At 43.3% G+C, this 15321-nt stretch overlaps 1 protein-coding gene across 1 annotated transcript in view; it reads right to left on the minus strand.

Moving 5' to 3' along the window:
- Window positions 1-15321, minus strand: part of LOC138248902 (zinc finger protein interacting with ribonucleoprotein K-like) — a 100316-nt gene that overhangs the window by 54445 nt on the left and 30550 nt on the right. The window contains exons 4-6 of the mRNA XM_069202882.1: window positions 15045-15155; window positions 11348-11428; window positions 5776-5886 (exon numbers count right to left, since the gene is read on the minus strand). Of these exons, the coding sequence (XP_069058983.1) occupies window positions 5776-5886; window positions 11348-11428; window positions 15045-15155 (303 nt within the window). The remainder of the gene's footprint in view (window positions 1-5775; window positions 5887-11347; window positions 11429-15044; window positions 15156-15321) is intronic.

Genomic DNA, 15321 nt, shown 5'->3' on the forward strand with positions numbered 1-15321 from the left:
CAAAATACATCCAACATTACTAACTGAAAGAGGACCGAGAATAGAAAGGCCCCAATCATTCAAGACGACAAAAGCCAGGTCTTCAAGGCTTTCCTAAAAGACAGATGCTTCTGGAGATTCCTGATAGCAAAGGGAACAGAATTCCATAGATAAGGGGCTCTGACTTGAAACAAGTGGCCTCCCGCGAGTACTCTCTCAAAGGAAAGAACAGCCGCCTGCCTGAGACTGGCTGAGCGCAGAGGATGAGTCGGATGACAGAAGGTCATCAAGCTTGCTAGAATGGGTGCCCCCTGAGATAACAAGATTTTATGGGCTTTGAACTGCATCTGCTTCTCCACAGGAAGCCAGTGTAGTTTATACAGCAAGTCAGAGGCAGGGCAAAACTTAAGAACAGAAAACAGCACCCTGGCTGCAACGTTTTGGACTCACTGAAGTCTATGGACTACAGACTAACTGGATCCCAGCTATAAGATGTTATAGTAATCCAAACGTGATAAATTCGATGTCTGCACAATGATCCGATGGAGATCTGGGGTAAAAAAGCGAAGTATGGATTTGAGACTACACAAGAGACCAAAACATATACCCGATACTGCTTTCGCCTGTGCTTCAAACGTTAGATTGCAGTCCATCCAAACACCAAGATGTTTTACTGTGGACTTGAGTAAGGGAAGAGCCCCCAAAGAGGAGGGGACTAGTTTCTGTCCCAAAGAAAGGGGTCTGTACTGAGTCCCATGATTTCTGTTTTATTGGCATTCAGGCGTAAGCAGTTGGAGTTCATCCACTTAGCTACAGCAAGCATAGATCTCCCAAGGAGAGCCAAGTCGGAGTTAGAATTATCCGAGAAAGAAAAGCACAAGCTGGGTGTCATCTGCATAGGACACCAACATGAGACCCAACGCCTTTACCACCCGCGCCAGTGGTTGAATGTAGATGTTAAATAGAGTGAGGCTTAATGCGGAGCCCTGCGACACACCATGGCGTAAAGTATGAGTTTGAGAACTGTAGGGGGGAACAATGACCTGGAAAGAAAGCTCTGCAAGAAACGAGGAAAACCGGTCCAAAGCAGAACCATCTATGCCAATCTCACTTAAGCACTGAAGTAAGATTTTATGAGACACCATATCAAATACGGCACTTAGGTCGAACAAGACCAGGGCCACAGGTCTACCCTCATCTAGCGTGCCTCTAAGATGTTCAGTGACAGCAAGGAAGGCAGACTCAGTGTTATGTCCAGGCCTAAAGCCGTTTTGTGAGCTATCAAAGAACTGATTACCTTCTAAATACTTAATTAGAATAGAGTTCACAAATGTTTCTGTCACTTTAGCCAAAAAGGCAGCAAGGGATAGCAGGAAAATGTTCCAGATTGGAGCAATAAAGTGGAGATTGAGATCACCAAGTATAGGAAAATTTGCTGATTTGGTAATCTGTGCAGCTGTAATATTTGCTAATGCCTCCCTGAAAGCTTTGGATGGACCAGGGGGACAATATATTGGAATACCAGACAGAGTGACATTGCTATTAATCTGGATTTAAAAAAGGGCGCTTTCACAATCTGAAATATCGCAGCAAATAAAACTGCACAGATAGTTCCCTCTATATATCACAGCAATGCCCCCCACCACCTGTTCTGTTAGAAATCTTTAGGTGGTATCCAGAGAGTAGCACCAATGCAGGTTCTGCTCTAGAAAGTTGGGTAAGCCTGGTCCCTGTGAGAAACAGAATGTCTGGAACATGCTCTTGGAGAAGATCGAAAATTTCAGCATGATGTTTAACTAGGGAGCGACAATTTAAACCTAACAGCTTAACTTCGAAAGACTGATCGAGGACCTAGCTCTGGGAGCAGTGGAACTCCCCATAAAGCCACACATTTTACAACAGAAGGGAAGCCCATCCAGATCCCACCCACGCATGTTACCAGTACAAATGGCAGGCCTAAGAGAATGCATCATACTTACAGAATATGTTAGCCTCTGAGAGTGAGAAGGGGAAGCATGCCTGGCCTCTCGCGACATCCAGGCGCGGACGGGTGAAGACGGGCGTGCTTTAGCATGTACATCCGAAATTAAAGAGGTTTTACTAAACGACGGAACAGCAATTTCAAAGGGTTGAAATACTGACACAATAATAGTGTACTGTACTGCTTATGTAATTCAGGAGCCTGCAACGCTATTTCAGAATTTAGATCAATCAACTGTGCATCCTCCACAGTCACTATTTATGTACATATTGTATAGCACTAGCTAATTTCTTCCTCTCTTACCTCACTTTCACTGCGCCGTTGCATCGCTTGGGAACACCTCTTTAATTTCAAATGTACATGTTAACAGAGCTTAATGAGGTCATCTTCTTATGATTCCAAATGTTGAATAATTGAATAAAAATGTATTGTTTCTAGTAAAACCAATTTACTGATGGTTATTCACTAGGTTACTGTGGAAGTTGAGGTTCACACTTCCCCCTTCATGGCCCGTTGTCACCTATATTACTCACTGTACTACCTAGGTCCCAGGGCTACTGGGTTGCCCCTTGTTGGACGGGCAGACGGCAGGGGCCACAAGGGCCTTGAGGTTCGCCCTGCGGCCATTAAAGAGGGTGCCATTGTCGGTGCCCCTAGTGGAACTGGGGTACTTACCAACAATGCAAGGTGGCAGCTCCTGCAAACCGCAAAGGGATCCAGCAGGGTCTGCGCGTAGGGGCTGGGACTTCCTCAGCAGGCCCACTGAAAACGGAGCTGTGGGTGCCCACTATCTACCGAAAAATTGCTATGGGTGCTGGCTGATGAGCCAGCAGGGGCCAAAAGGGCCTAGCCCACCTGAACCCCCAAAAATTGAGTTGTCGTGGCCCTGGGTCAGCATCAGGGGACTCACAAAATAAAATAATTTCACAAAATGAAAAATAAATGAGAGGCAGGAGTAACTTATTTTTTATTCACTGCTACGGCAAGGGATGGCCCTTAATGCCCTAGGACATTTATAAATTATATATTTTCTTGTTGGTGGTGCCCTTAGAATGGGCAGGGCACCACCAGACATTTTTTTACAGTAAGTCTCCTCGATCATTAAATACATGACCCCAGGACTCCTTGCCATATTTTTTTAAAGCAGCTGAGCTGGAGTGCTGGTTCTCCTTGTAGTGGGTTCTATGGCTGCATTTTGTGACTGGAAACATTTTAGAAGAAAGACTCAAAGACATGTTGATGTTTTCTTAATAAAAATAAAAAAAAAGGTTAGAGTGATGCTATAGTTAAAATTTTAATTATATCTTATTTTAAAGTTTAAAAACAGCCCTTAGAAATTCACTTAAAAAAACAAAGGTTAAAGTGGTGCTACAGTTAGGTGAAAATGAGAGTTTAAACATGTTTTAAACTAACAAAACCACGGAACTTCACCAGTTATAGTTATCTCAAGTAACTAGAACTTTAGCCCTAACTTAACTGTAAGTTGCGTCCTCACCATGAAATACACCTCACACACGACTACACTCAGGACATGTTCTGGGACAATACTGACAACTTGACTCACGACAACTGAACTGATATCATTGACAACAAAAGCTGTGCACGGTGGGGGCGATACTTAGAGTTACTTTAGAGGACGAGTTATAGTAACTTGAGATAACTATAACTGGTGAATTTTGTAAGTGTGTATATGTTATGTGAGGCTACATTTGTTCATTTTGACTTTTTATTTGCCTTAATGAGTTATTTTATGAATCAATTCTGTTTGTAGAGTATTCATCTACACTCTTTCAGAATGAAAAAAACAATCCTCGATTGAAGCTGGTCAGATGGCTTTGGCATGAGGTATTGTCTGTTTTTATGAAATATATCACTTGATTTTTGTTCCGTGTGTGTTGCTATGTGTGTTGCTCTCAAAGAATTGACTATCATTTAACAGAAACGTTAGGCAGGACACCACACTTACACACAACTCAGACATGCCATCTGCTTGGCTGTCAGTTATTGCTCCCAACAGAAACTGGACCAAGATAAATCAAACACATTAAACAGGCAACTGAACAAGCCTGTGCAAAATAGCACGGATGTGTAATACAGATATCTTCCAAACCATTCCCATCATCACTAGTCACAAACTACTGCAAAGAAGCATGGTCAAGAAGGTACAGGTGGATCTCATGCTTTCAACCCAGTTTTCACAGACAGCAACACTGAGCACAGGCTGTGTCGGACACTGGACAACGGGCAGGTTGCTGGCGGCCTACAGGAAGTGGTCAATGAGACACTGTGGCCGCTCACATCTTTAATACCAGCATCATGGACCCACGGCTTAAAGATAACAACAATGCTACTCCCTGATTGTGGGGTAAACTAGAGGGAACCAAACAAACAAGACAGAGAACTAGAACAAAAGGAGGGAACCAAAGGCAGGGAGGGAGCCAGTGCGAGGGGAAGAAGCATGAATAAGGGGATGGATCCAGAATCTTTCACAGAAAATAGGACCAACAAAGAGAATCAGGGACAACAGGCAGGACCAGGTGAAAGATCCGGATTTAGAGTAAACAAGAATCAAGAATGGAATAGGAACCAGTAGGTGGAACAGAATCTGAGGCAGAAAACATGGCCAATGAGAGGAATCCGAGAAACAGGTTAGAAGTAAGAGGGAGCCAACGTCAAGGGCAGTATCAAAAGAGGGAACAATAACAATAGGGGACCAGAGGGAGTTACAAACAGGGATGACATGTAGAACAAGGGGAGGGAAAGTAACGGCACTGGAGCAAGCTGAGAATGGAAGCAGGACAAAGAAATAGTACAGAATTAGAGGAGGGTTCTTAGTGATGTTACCAAGAATAAAATAACTGGAGGAGGAAAACAAAGGGGTTGAAACCCAGGAAACAGAAACATAAGAAGGAGCAGGAACAAGATGGGAGACCCAGAAGCAGAGGAGAAACCTAAACACCTTAGCACACACTAAACGAAGAGGATAAAAACTAAATTTGGGGAACTAGTGAAAAGACAACTGGATAGCAATAAATACATGTTTTATGTGCACAGGTAACAAAGAATTAAGGAAAAGGGGTACAATTGATCCACAACACTTTGTTTTCACATATCCATTATGCCATTTTAAACGGCACTGATGCATCAGCCCTTTCCACATAATTGTGCTAACTTGGGACAGAGAGTGCTTCTTTTCCTCTCTTCAAGTTGCATTTATGCTCAGTTTTTAAACATTCAGACAAAGATAACTCCCACATCAAGAGCTCTGGAAAAGACGGTTCATGCACCACAAACACCTGATAATATATATTAGACAGATAATTCCACAAACACCTGAAACACATTACATAGAATTCTATTAATGGGTTCCTGTTAGTACTAACCGCTAAACAGGTCACACAACAGGTCACTATGTGGCACTCTCAGATGTGCCACATAGTCAGCTCCCACTTATTACCCTTCAACAAGTCATGTGAAACGCAATAATAAACAAGTATGATCACTGAAAGCTTTTGTCTCACACCAACATCATATACATATGGCCAGGTTACTCCGAATCGCCTTCATTCTCTGCAATAAATCAACCAATAACCCGTAATTGTGAATCCACTGATGAAGCACACACATCAACACCCTTAACATACTATCAAACAATCTTTCAGACTCTGGTCTCCGATAGAAAGGATGGCATTGAATGGACAGTACCGAGAGCACTACCGTGCCATACTAATGACAGACTGTGCTTTACACAAATTGCTATTTGTTAATATAACCTGCTGTAGTCCTGCGATTTGAAAGAGAAATAGATGACTTACCAACAGGGCAGGGAATGCTTTTAACTACCTCTGGGATCTGATCAGCCAAAGGATAGGATTCTTCCTCTTCTTTGATGCTGTCTGGGATCATCACAATAGCAACCTCTTCCCCTGTATTAAAGGAAAGGGTGATTTTAGTGAGACGCATGAGTGAGCTCTGGTCCTCCGCCACGACCTCACTCAATACATCCAAAAATGTAATGATCAGTCACAGGAGCTGGAGCCACAGGGCCCTCTCTCACTCCCTTGCCCACCTCATAACATTCATCACTGTATTTATTTTATATGCTATTCAGATAAGTTAGGCATTCACAGACATGTGGAATACAAGCAGTAAAGTGGTGAAACACTTGCCAGCAATGGCAATGGCCCTTGACAGCAATGATCCCATGAAACGTGGCTTTCATAAATTTTGATATGCCACGAATCACTTCTCTCTGGGACATTTTCAGGAGATGCAAGAGGGTGAGAATGGGGTGCTGCTTTGTTATCACATCCATTGTCCTTACACGAGCTCCACAATTAACATATAATGTATTATTCCACTGGAGTGAGTAGCCCCTAAATAAACAATGGCGTGGCCCCAAAATGTCGCAGAAGGAATACTGAATGGTCACAAGATGTACAGAGAATTGTGCAACAAAATACTGACAAGTAAATATGTAGATTATCTATCCATAACTCCACATCTACATACCTTCATGATAAACAGATCATCAAGGTATGTAGATGTGGACTTAAGAATAGTAAATTTGTAGCTCCTGATGGTGCACCTAACTCCTCAACGCTTTCATTATCATTATTTTGATCACAACATAGGAAGCCGGCTCTGCGATATATCAAAATGAGATATATCGTGCAAAGAGCCCACGGGTTCCCTTGCTATTGGACAGGGCTTGCTCCCGCTATCCCACGGTGCTCTTTAAGGGGGTAGTGCGGTCGAGCAGCCTTAGGCTTATCAGAGAGGAGTGTGAGACATCTGCAAATACACACACTGTCAATAAATGAGACACAAAACTCAAGAAAGAGATCCACACCAATTTACAAAAATAACAAGTATCTTTATATATGTTTAAGCACAGAATCAATTCGATCAGGTAAGTATGTTTTGCAAGAAAATATTTGTACATTTCAAAAGTTGACACTAAGTGCAATTTTCAGAACCAGCAATGTTATCCTATGGAGAGAAGAACAAGTACTGCATTCAGGTATAATGCTGCGACTTACGAGGTCAAACTCCTGGACTTTAAAAAAAGGACTGGACAAGGGTCATGACCACACAAACAGATCACACTGGGTGGCACTGGAGCAGCCTGGTGCAGAGGTGTCTTATGGCATTGGGTGCCCAATGTTACTCAATGGAGATTGATCCGGTCGAAAAGATGCTGCAGGTTAGGACTAGGGGTCCAGTAGGGAGGACTCAACAAGTGGGTTCCAATTCTGAGATGCTTGGGGAGGTGGGGACACCTCGGGTCCACTTCTCCACGGGTGTGGGGTGTCGGGTGCAGTGGTGTCTTCAAGCAAAGAGTTTTCTCCACTGGAGCACTCATGGTTGAGGGGCCCTGTTTGCAGAGGCTGCAAGCAATGTCAGAGTTTCCAAAGTCAGCAAGTCCAAGGTGGGCTCTGTGTCTGGAGAACTGGGGAACCATGTTATCATTGTTGGCCTACTTCAACGTGGTGCAGGTGTGCTTTCAGGTTTCTGGCGGTCCGGATCCCTCGTAGTTTATCTTGGGGTACCTGTATGATGCAGGGAAGCAGCTCTGCTGCTCCACAAGCGTTCCTGGGTCTTTCCTGAAGGCAGGCAGTCCTCCCAGGCTTTGGTGGCAGAACAGCTGCTGGACGAGGCGACTTTGACGCAATTCGGTGGGAGCAGTAGACAGGCCGGCAGGGCTGGGTCCAGGTTAGGTGCTTCTTCCTTTGCGTTCACAGCTCTTGAGTGTCCTTTTTCGTAGGTCACCAGGAACCTGATTTCCTGGTGCCGGGGGCTCCCCTAAATATTGCATTTAGGGGCATTTCGGGGAGTGTATGGTAGTAGCCAATGGGCTACTTACCCCTGGGGTCCCTACACCCCCCATGACCACTTCCTGCACCAAGATGGCAAATTTCTAAATGATGTGTCCACGTCAGGCGGTGCACCTTAGGGGTGGGACTAACCTGAGGGGTGGACACACCTCTCCAAATACTAAATTTCCCACCTGTCCAGGTGCCAAAAGGGCCCTGGGGGATCGGCATCTCTCCTTTGAGTGTAGTCAGATCTGCACACCAAGGGTGGTGGGCTTCTTTGAACCCCCTGCCTTGGAATGCAGATTTGCAGGTCATCCTGTTGGGTGGGTGTGTAAACACCTCTACAAGAGTAGACTTTGTTTCTGACTACCCGAGAACAAAGGCCATGGGGGTCAGAACTGGGTCAGGTGGTGGCAGGCTGGCTAAAACTAGTCAGTCCTCACACTGGTAGTTGGTAGGTTTTCAGGTGGCACCTCTAAGATGTCCTCTAAGTGTATGTATTAATAAATCCATCACTCGCATCAGTGAGTGTTTATTAATACTAGATGTTTGATAGCAAATATCCCTATGTTCAGTGAAGCCATCATGTAGCTGGGGAAGTCATAGTGACCAGTGTCCAGCACATGTAATTAAAATGGCTTCCCTGTTCACTCACTATGTCTAAGAATCAACAAAGACACAGCAGGGGCATATCTGCAGATATGTCATCACATGTAATATAATGCACCCTGCCTTAGGGTTGTAAGGTCTGCTGTAGGAGTAACTTACATATTTTGCACACAGCGTTCTGGGGCATGGCACACAGACTGTATGCCATGTTGTGTTTTCACTTTTAGCTCACCAAGACACACAGCCTGCAATGGCAGTCTGCTAGGTGAGGGGGTCCCTGAGGGTGGCACAGTACATGCTGCAGTCTTTGGTGGCCCTCTTTGGTGCCCATGCCCTAGGTAAAATCTACTAGGGACTTGCGGGGGCCAAAGGTATTGCCAATTGGAGAACAACTGCACAGTTTTAGGGAAAGAGATCTGGCACTGGGGACCTGGTTAGCAGGAGTCCACTGGACTTTCAGTCAAACTTGCATCAAATACCAGGCAAAAAGTGGGGGTGACAGCTGTATGTTTTCTCGATCTTTTAGCAATGATGTAGCAGAATTGAAAACCAGAGTACTATAGCATTGCTTGTTACCAATTGATTTATTGCACTTTACTTGTCAGTGTGAATTTTTCTAAACCTTATGAGCATGAAAATAATGATTCATTCTATCTTTTATTAATTGAAGACATGTCTTGATGACTTTAAATCTCACACACATGGATATTTTACACTTATTCAAAAAGAAGAATATTATTTTTCCATGGAAGGTTTTGTAATTGACTTTCAATATACAATAAAACAGGAAAGTTCCCTAATCTAAACTGTGCATGGGTCTTTAATCTTCCGATGACTCAATCATCAGCAGCACATACAAAATACTCACATCAAACTACAACAGGTACTGAAGGCACCACTTCTAAAATAAAAGTCTGTGGTTCAGTGAATTAAAGCGGGATACAAAAGTATGAATTGCTGGACAGTGAATGCACAATAGGAATGATGAACATGTTCAAAGGCACTCAGTGTAACTTCTGAACAAGTGCCAACATCTGAACAACCTTAAAACAAATAAACACAATGTCGGCAGGAAGACTGGTTTGCAAAATCAAATTGGCACCCAAATTGTGCCCAGAAACACACTGGCACTGAATTAGTGCTTGAGCTACAAAGAAGAACGCACCATCACCACAGCAGTGGTAAATCAATCATACAATCAAAACACATATTTGAACTTGACAAAATAGACAGGCTTAGCAACTTACATTTTTCTTAATAATACATATTCAATTCAAAGACACTCTATGTTTGCTATTTAAATTCAATGTAGAAAACGAGATTCAAAATGGATAAACATGTCAATAAAAATCCAAAGTCAAAAAGAAGACAACACATCTGTAAAGACAGAAAAAAAGATTCACCTAACACCATCAGGAACACACACATTGCTGAGGTACGTGTCTCAGGATGACAGTGAGGCCTGAACCACATATGGGCTTAAAGTGCAAAAACTCATACTTTTTTATCTTATTTTCAAATCCCTTCTGGGGAAACAGGGCTTGAGTAGCAACCTTCTATATGTACCTCGTATGGCCAGCCTCATAAACAGTTGGTCATCCCACAAACATGAATCTTTCACATACAAAAAGCGTGTCCACTGGCCACCTTACTCATGTGCGTCACATTACCTAGGCTTCCTTGACGGCAGCATACACAAGTAAAACAAATTTAGTCTTCTAAATTGACTTTAGGAAGCTTCTTGTTTAAGGTGTAAATGTAAAGGTAGCAGTTTTAAAATTAAATTTTTTTTGCTGGTGGTATTTAGTTCAGTGCTTTACTTCAAGGGACATTATTTCAGATTTATACCCTTTTCGCTGTCAAGAATTACTTCAGATGCTTTTAATTTGTTGATCCCTCAATGCCTCTAAACACCATTCCATGAAGGACCTCCTCACAATTCCTAATCATCATCCATATGTACCACTAAAATCCCCTGAGTGCGCCTAAACTCGACCCAATCCCTGCCATCAAACTCCAACCATCCTTGAACCCCAAAACTCCTCACTACCTCTGAGCTCCACCCTTGCCGCCCATTCCTGAACCCTAAAAACTCCACACCACTCCTAAACTACACCTATCCCTGACCCATAAACGCCACCCACCTCTCAATGCTAAAAACAACCCTCACTACCCCTAAACTCCACCCATCACTGACCCCTAAAACACTCACCCCCCCTAAACGCCACCCATGCCTCAACCACAAAAAACACTTCTTACATCTAAACTCCACCCTTCCCTGAAGCCTTAAAATCTTTTACCACCATATTCTCCCTTCATTCCTGAACCCTAAAGCTGTTTCTACCCAAAACCATCCACCGACCCCTAAAGCAGTTCACCACCCCTAACAACCCCCAAACCCCACCCATTCCTGAACCCTAAAAGCCTTCACCACCCCTAAACTCTACCCATCACTGAACCTTCACCAGCCCTAAACTGCACCCATGTAATTTTTGACTTTTCCTTAAAATTATCTTTTATTTTAAATGTTTCCTTTAATTTTTTATTTATTTGTATTTCCTTAAAATTATCTTTCCTTAAAATTGGTTCGTCATTATTTGTTTTCCTCCAATGTGGTTTCTCAGTTTTCGTTTTTCCATTTACATTATATACAAATATACAACATATTCTTGCAGACTGTAATCCTGCTGCTGCTGCCGTTCACTGCTCTTTTATTCACACTTTTTCAGCTGTGATGAGCACAGCACTTGCCATTCTCTAGCTGACAACAACGCCCTTTCCACTCTGCTGCTGAGTGAAGCAGAGAGGTAGGTCTCATCCTGTTCAGATAAGTCATCTTCACAGAAGGTCAGCTGATGTCTAACACTAGCAGCTAGGAGCTGGTGAATTGTTTGTTTGAGTTAAGAGGAATAATTGTCTCACCACAGTAATGTAAACACCCAGAGAGAGTATACTTCACCTGAGCTGGGGCAGGTCGGGCTTTCTCTTCCTTTTAAGAAATACTCGTCCAACAAGCAAGGATCTGGATCGTGTTCTGTTCCTAAAGGATTGACAAAATTAGGAGGAATTATTTCTACTGTGGAAAATAACTTTATTACATTTTAAATCTCAGTGCATCTTTTTTGATGTTTAAATGTGTTATTTTTCTAACTTTGTATTTCTCTGTAGCAACCAAAGGTTAAACAGGTTGAATGGTTAGATGGGACAGCGCTTACTTGATAACTGTGTCTTAACCTATCAGGAATTAGCATTAGATGAATAATCAGAAGTGGTGAACGCAGAGAGCTCTGGAGGGCTAAGAGATATATTTTTCAATAAACAGCCATATTATTATAGTCAATAACAATCATGTGAGAAATATAGCTCCCAGTTGTGCAAGGAGAGGACCAATATTGCTGATAACAAGAAAATCAAAATTGCCCTGGTGTGTAGACCGCCGCGGTGAGTTATGTTGTGTGAGGAGCGGTGGGCATGAACAATTGCGTAGCATGGTTCAGGGGTTCCCAACCTGTGGCCTGGGGACCCGCAAAGCTTACTGAGGGGGTCCGCAACTGCTTAGAAAATTAAATATTATTAACAGATTAGGTCCCCAGCTTTCAGTAATGAGTCAATGGGGGGGACCCCAGATTCCGATAATGATTCGTGGGGGTCCTGGGTTCCAGTAATGATATAGTGGGGTTCACAGAAGTCAAAAATTTGGGAACCACTGGAGTAGAACGCCAGTACCAGGATGTATTTCGGTTCCACATGCATAATGAGTGATGTGACAATAGATTGTAAGGTGTTAGAATGGGTCACTGTCCAACAAATGCACAGACACTATCATGGCAGAAAGTTGGCGAGTTAAGGTAGTGGAGAGATATTTTTTTTATAAACATTTGTATTGGTTTTTGTAAGGGAAAGAAAACACAGGGAAAGACACACCTTTCGTCAGCATAAAATTAACAACATATAGGCAGCAGGGAAATTCTCAGTACAACACCCAAACTGACTTATGACCTGCTATTGTTATACATCAAATATTCTACATCCCTGATCGTTCATGGGAGGAGACCCAACCATTTCCCCCATACCTTTGCATGTTTGTGAGGGCATCCCCTCGCCTCATAAACAGTTTTTTCCTGTTTTGCACACCAGTCGACCACTCACCTCCATTGCGGGAGGGACGGTGCAGTGGAGTAATTCCAATTGGTCGTAATGTCTCATTTCGCCATCATCAGGGCATACCCATGAATGTTTGGTCAGCTCTTGAACCCTCTGCTCCCTCCATTATATCCAGTAGGACCATCACTGGAGACATCTGTTGCCCCCACCCCATCACCGCATTAAGCTCATGAAATATCTTTCTCCAGTATTTTACAATGCAGGGGCATCTCCAAACCATGTGAAAGATGTCTGCATAGTCTTCTGAGCACCTAGGGCAGCAGGAAGTGGAACAGAGTCCCGCTTGATACAGCTGGACAAGAGAGAGCTATGACCCATACAGAAAATACATTTGTATCAATCGCAGTCCAGACAATATAGCTATTAGTCTTAGCGCCATCAGTGCATCCTGCCAGTCCGTTTCTTCAAGGGGGCCCAGCCATCCCTTCCACCTAGCTCTGAGATGATCTAGATCACCCGGAGCATGATTAATTAACATTTTATAATTTGGGACACCCCCTTTTTCCCCAAAGCCCCCATGGGCAACTTGTCCTCTAATGGACTATATTCAGGGTGTCAGTGTGAGACAGGTGTACACTAAGGGCATGACGAAGCTGGAGGTATTTATAAAATTATGCATGGGAGAGTTGATGTGTGGTCTGTAGGTCCTAAAAGGACAGCATACATCCCTCCCTCCACACATCTCCCAACAGTGAAATGCCCAGCAAGCCCCATTTCCCGAACCCGCACAAGGTAGCTGATTCCTTCAGCCACGTGCCCTGCCATAAGGAGGTATGCTGGGTGATGACGTTGTCCCAACATGTAGGCAAGGAAAACCACTCTGGTCACTGGATCCAATTCATGAGGGAGCGGGTGCCATAGAGGAGATCTAAAATTTGTGGGAAGCTAAGTGAAGTTAATTTAATTTAAGTTAAGTTGATATGCAGAGTCGGCCCAACCCCCATTAAACCAGTCATGAATAACCAAGAGCTGTGTCGCCAAATAGTATAAGTAAGGGTTGGCCATCCCCATCCCACCGTCGTATGCCCCCTCTGGCAGTGCTGTAAAGCAATTCGGTATCTATTTCTACGCCAAAGAAATTAGGCTACTGCTCTATCTAGTGCTTGGAACCAGGAGCGTGGGATTGGAAATGGGAAGTTCTGAAGCACATATAAAATTTGCTGCAGTATCATAATTTTCTAGAATGCCACAAGGCCCAAAACATTTAGTGGCAGTGTTTGCCATCACATTGGGTCCACATTGGCCCGAGAAACTAGCAGAGTAATATTCAGAGACCATGCCAGCTCTGGGAAGAGGGTCGCCCAGGTACCTAAGAGGTAGTGGAGTTTTAATGCTGCAAATGTGTGAGAGTTCATAACCTATACAATGTCATGTGCTATGCTGGATCTCAGGCGTGGAAATATTGTGCTTGATAATAGGCTGGGGGTGGGTGCAGAAATTATCTGGGTGATGGCGAAGGGATAATTGGTAGTGATGGGCGTTCGCTGTCTGGTGATAGTACATCAGAGGACACACCTGTAACTTTCTCATACCAAGGGAATCTGTTGTCTGCTATTGTACATAAAGTCTACAAAGATAGCAAAAGTAGTCAGACACATTGAACCCATGATAAAGCTGCCCCATGTTATCTCACTGATGATGTTGCATACACTAAAGACAATAGAAAAACATGGGTGCTGGATTGTGGGGAAGTAGCTTGTGTGTGGCACATGCATGCGTTGCATTAGGCGAGATATGGGCTTCGGTTAGGTGGAAAAACCTTTCAGCTGGATTCGGGAATGCAGTGAATACTAAAGCTGAATGCGGTGAATACTAACGCTAAGGTTATCATGAATGCGGTGAATACTGACGCTAAGGTTATCATGAATGTGGTGAATACTGACGCTAAGGTTATCAGTTGCTGTGCCAGATTAAGATGTTTAATGAACATACAAAACAGGGGCCCTTTGAGTCGTGGGAAAACTGTGGTTGCAGAGGCAGACATTACATCCCTGGTCCCTGACAGCTTTAATGCTAACCGCCACATGATTCAGAAGATTGTGAAAGTTGCAACAGACATGCAGACTCCTTTCTGTCAACAATAAACAACAAATTATCAGTATATTTATAAAATCTTGTTCACTTGTGGATAGAAGGGTCTGCTGTTCTTGAAAAGCAGATTTTAGATCACTCGCCCCAAGGACATTTGGAAGGTTCGTTCCTCAGGAAATAGACACTTTAAGCTCATAATATCAACTAACAGGGAGAAAATATAGATAAGTGACACAGAGATTCATACTAGTGGTCGTAAAGATAGACTTTCGGGACTGAGTTAGCTCAGAGGAGGTTGGAAAGACTTGTATCCTGTCTTTACTTTCACTCTTTGTAAAGTCAGTGTACAGCTCAGTCAGTGTCATCTGGAGAACATATAGATCACTATGTACAATGTTAACATCATGAGCCTCAGATGAGAAAGAGTCTCTGAAAAACTCAGCTTCTGCACCAGTTCTGACCTGTGCTGAGCAGATAAGTGGACTCCCTTCTGTCTGTGTTCAGAGGATCTATTGGATACTGGCCTTCCTCTCTGCTTAGAGTGAACAGGTCAAATTCAGAAACTGCTACGCCTGTAAGAAACAGGAATAACATAGTTAGAAAGCTATACCATCCAAACTCACTGTGACTTTCTACAAAGGAACAGCATTTATCTTCCATTCTCACTTTATAAGTATTGGTTTCTTTATTTTTGAAACATTATTTGTCAGCTTAATAGCTTAATTCAGCATCAGACCA

This window comes from Pleurodeles waltl, chromosome 8 (genome assembly GCF_031143425.1).
Source record: "Pleurodeles waltl isolate 20211129_DDA chromosome 8, aPleWal1.hap1.20221129, whole genome shotgun sequence".
Lineage (NCBI taxonomy): Eukaryota > Metazoa > Chordata > Amphibia > Caudata > Salamandridae > Pleurodeles > Pleurodeles waltl.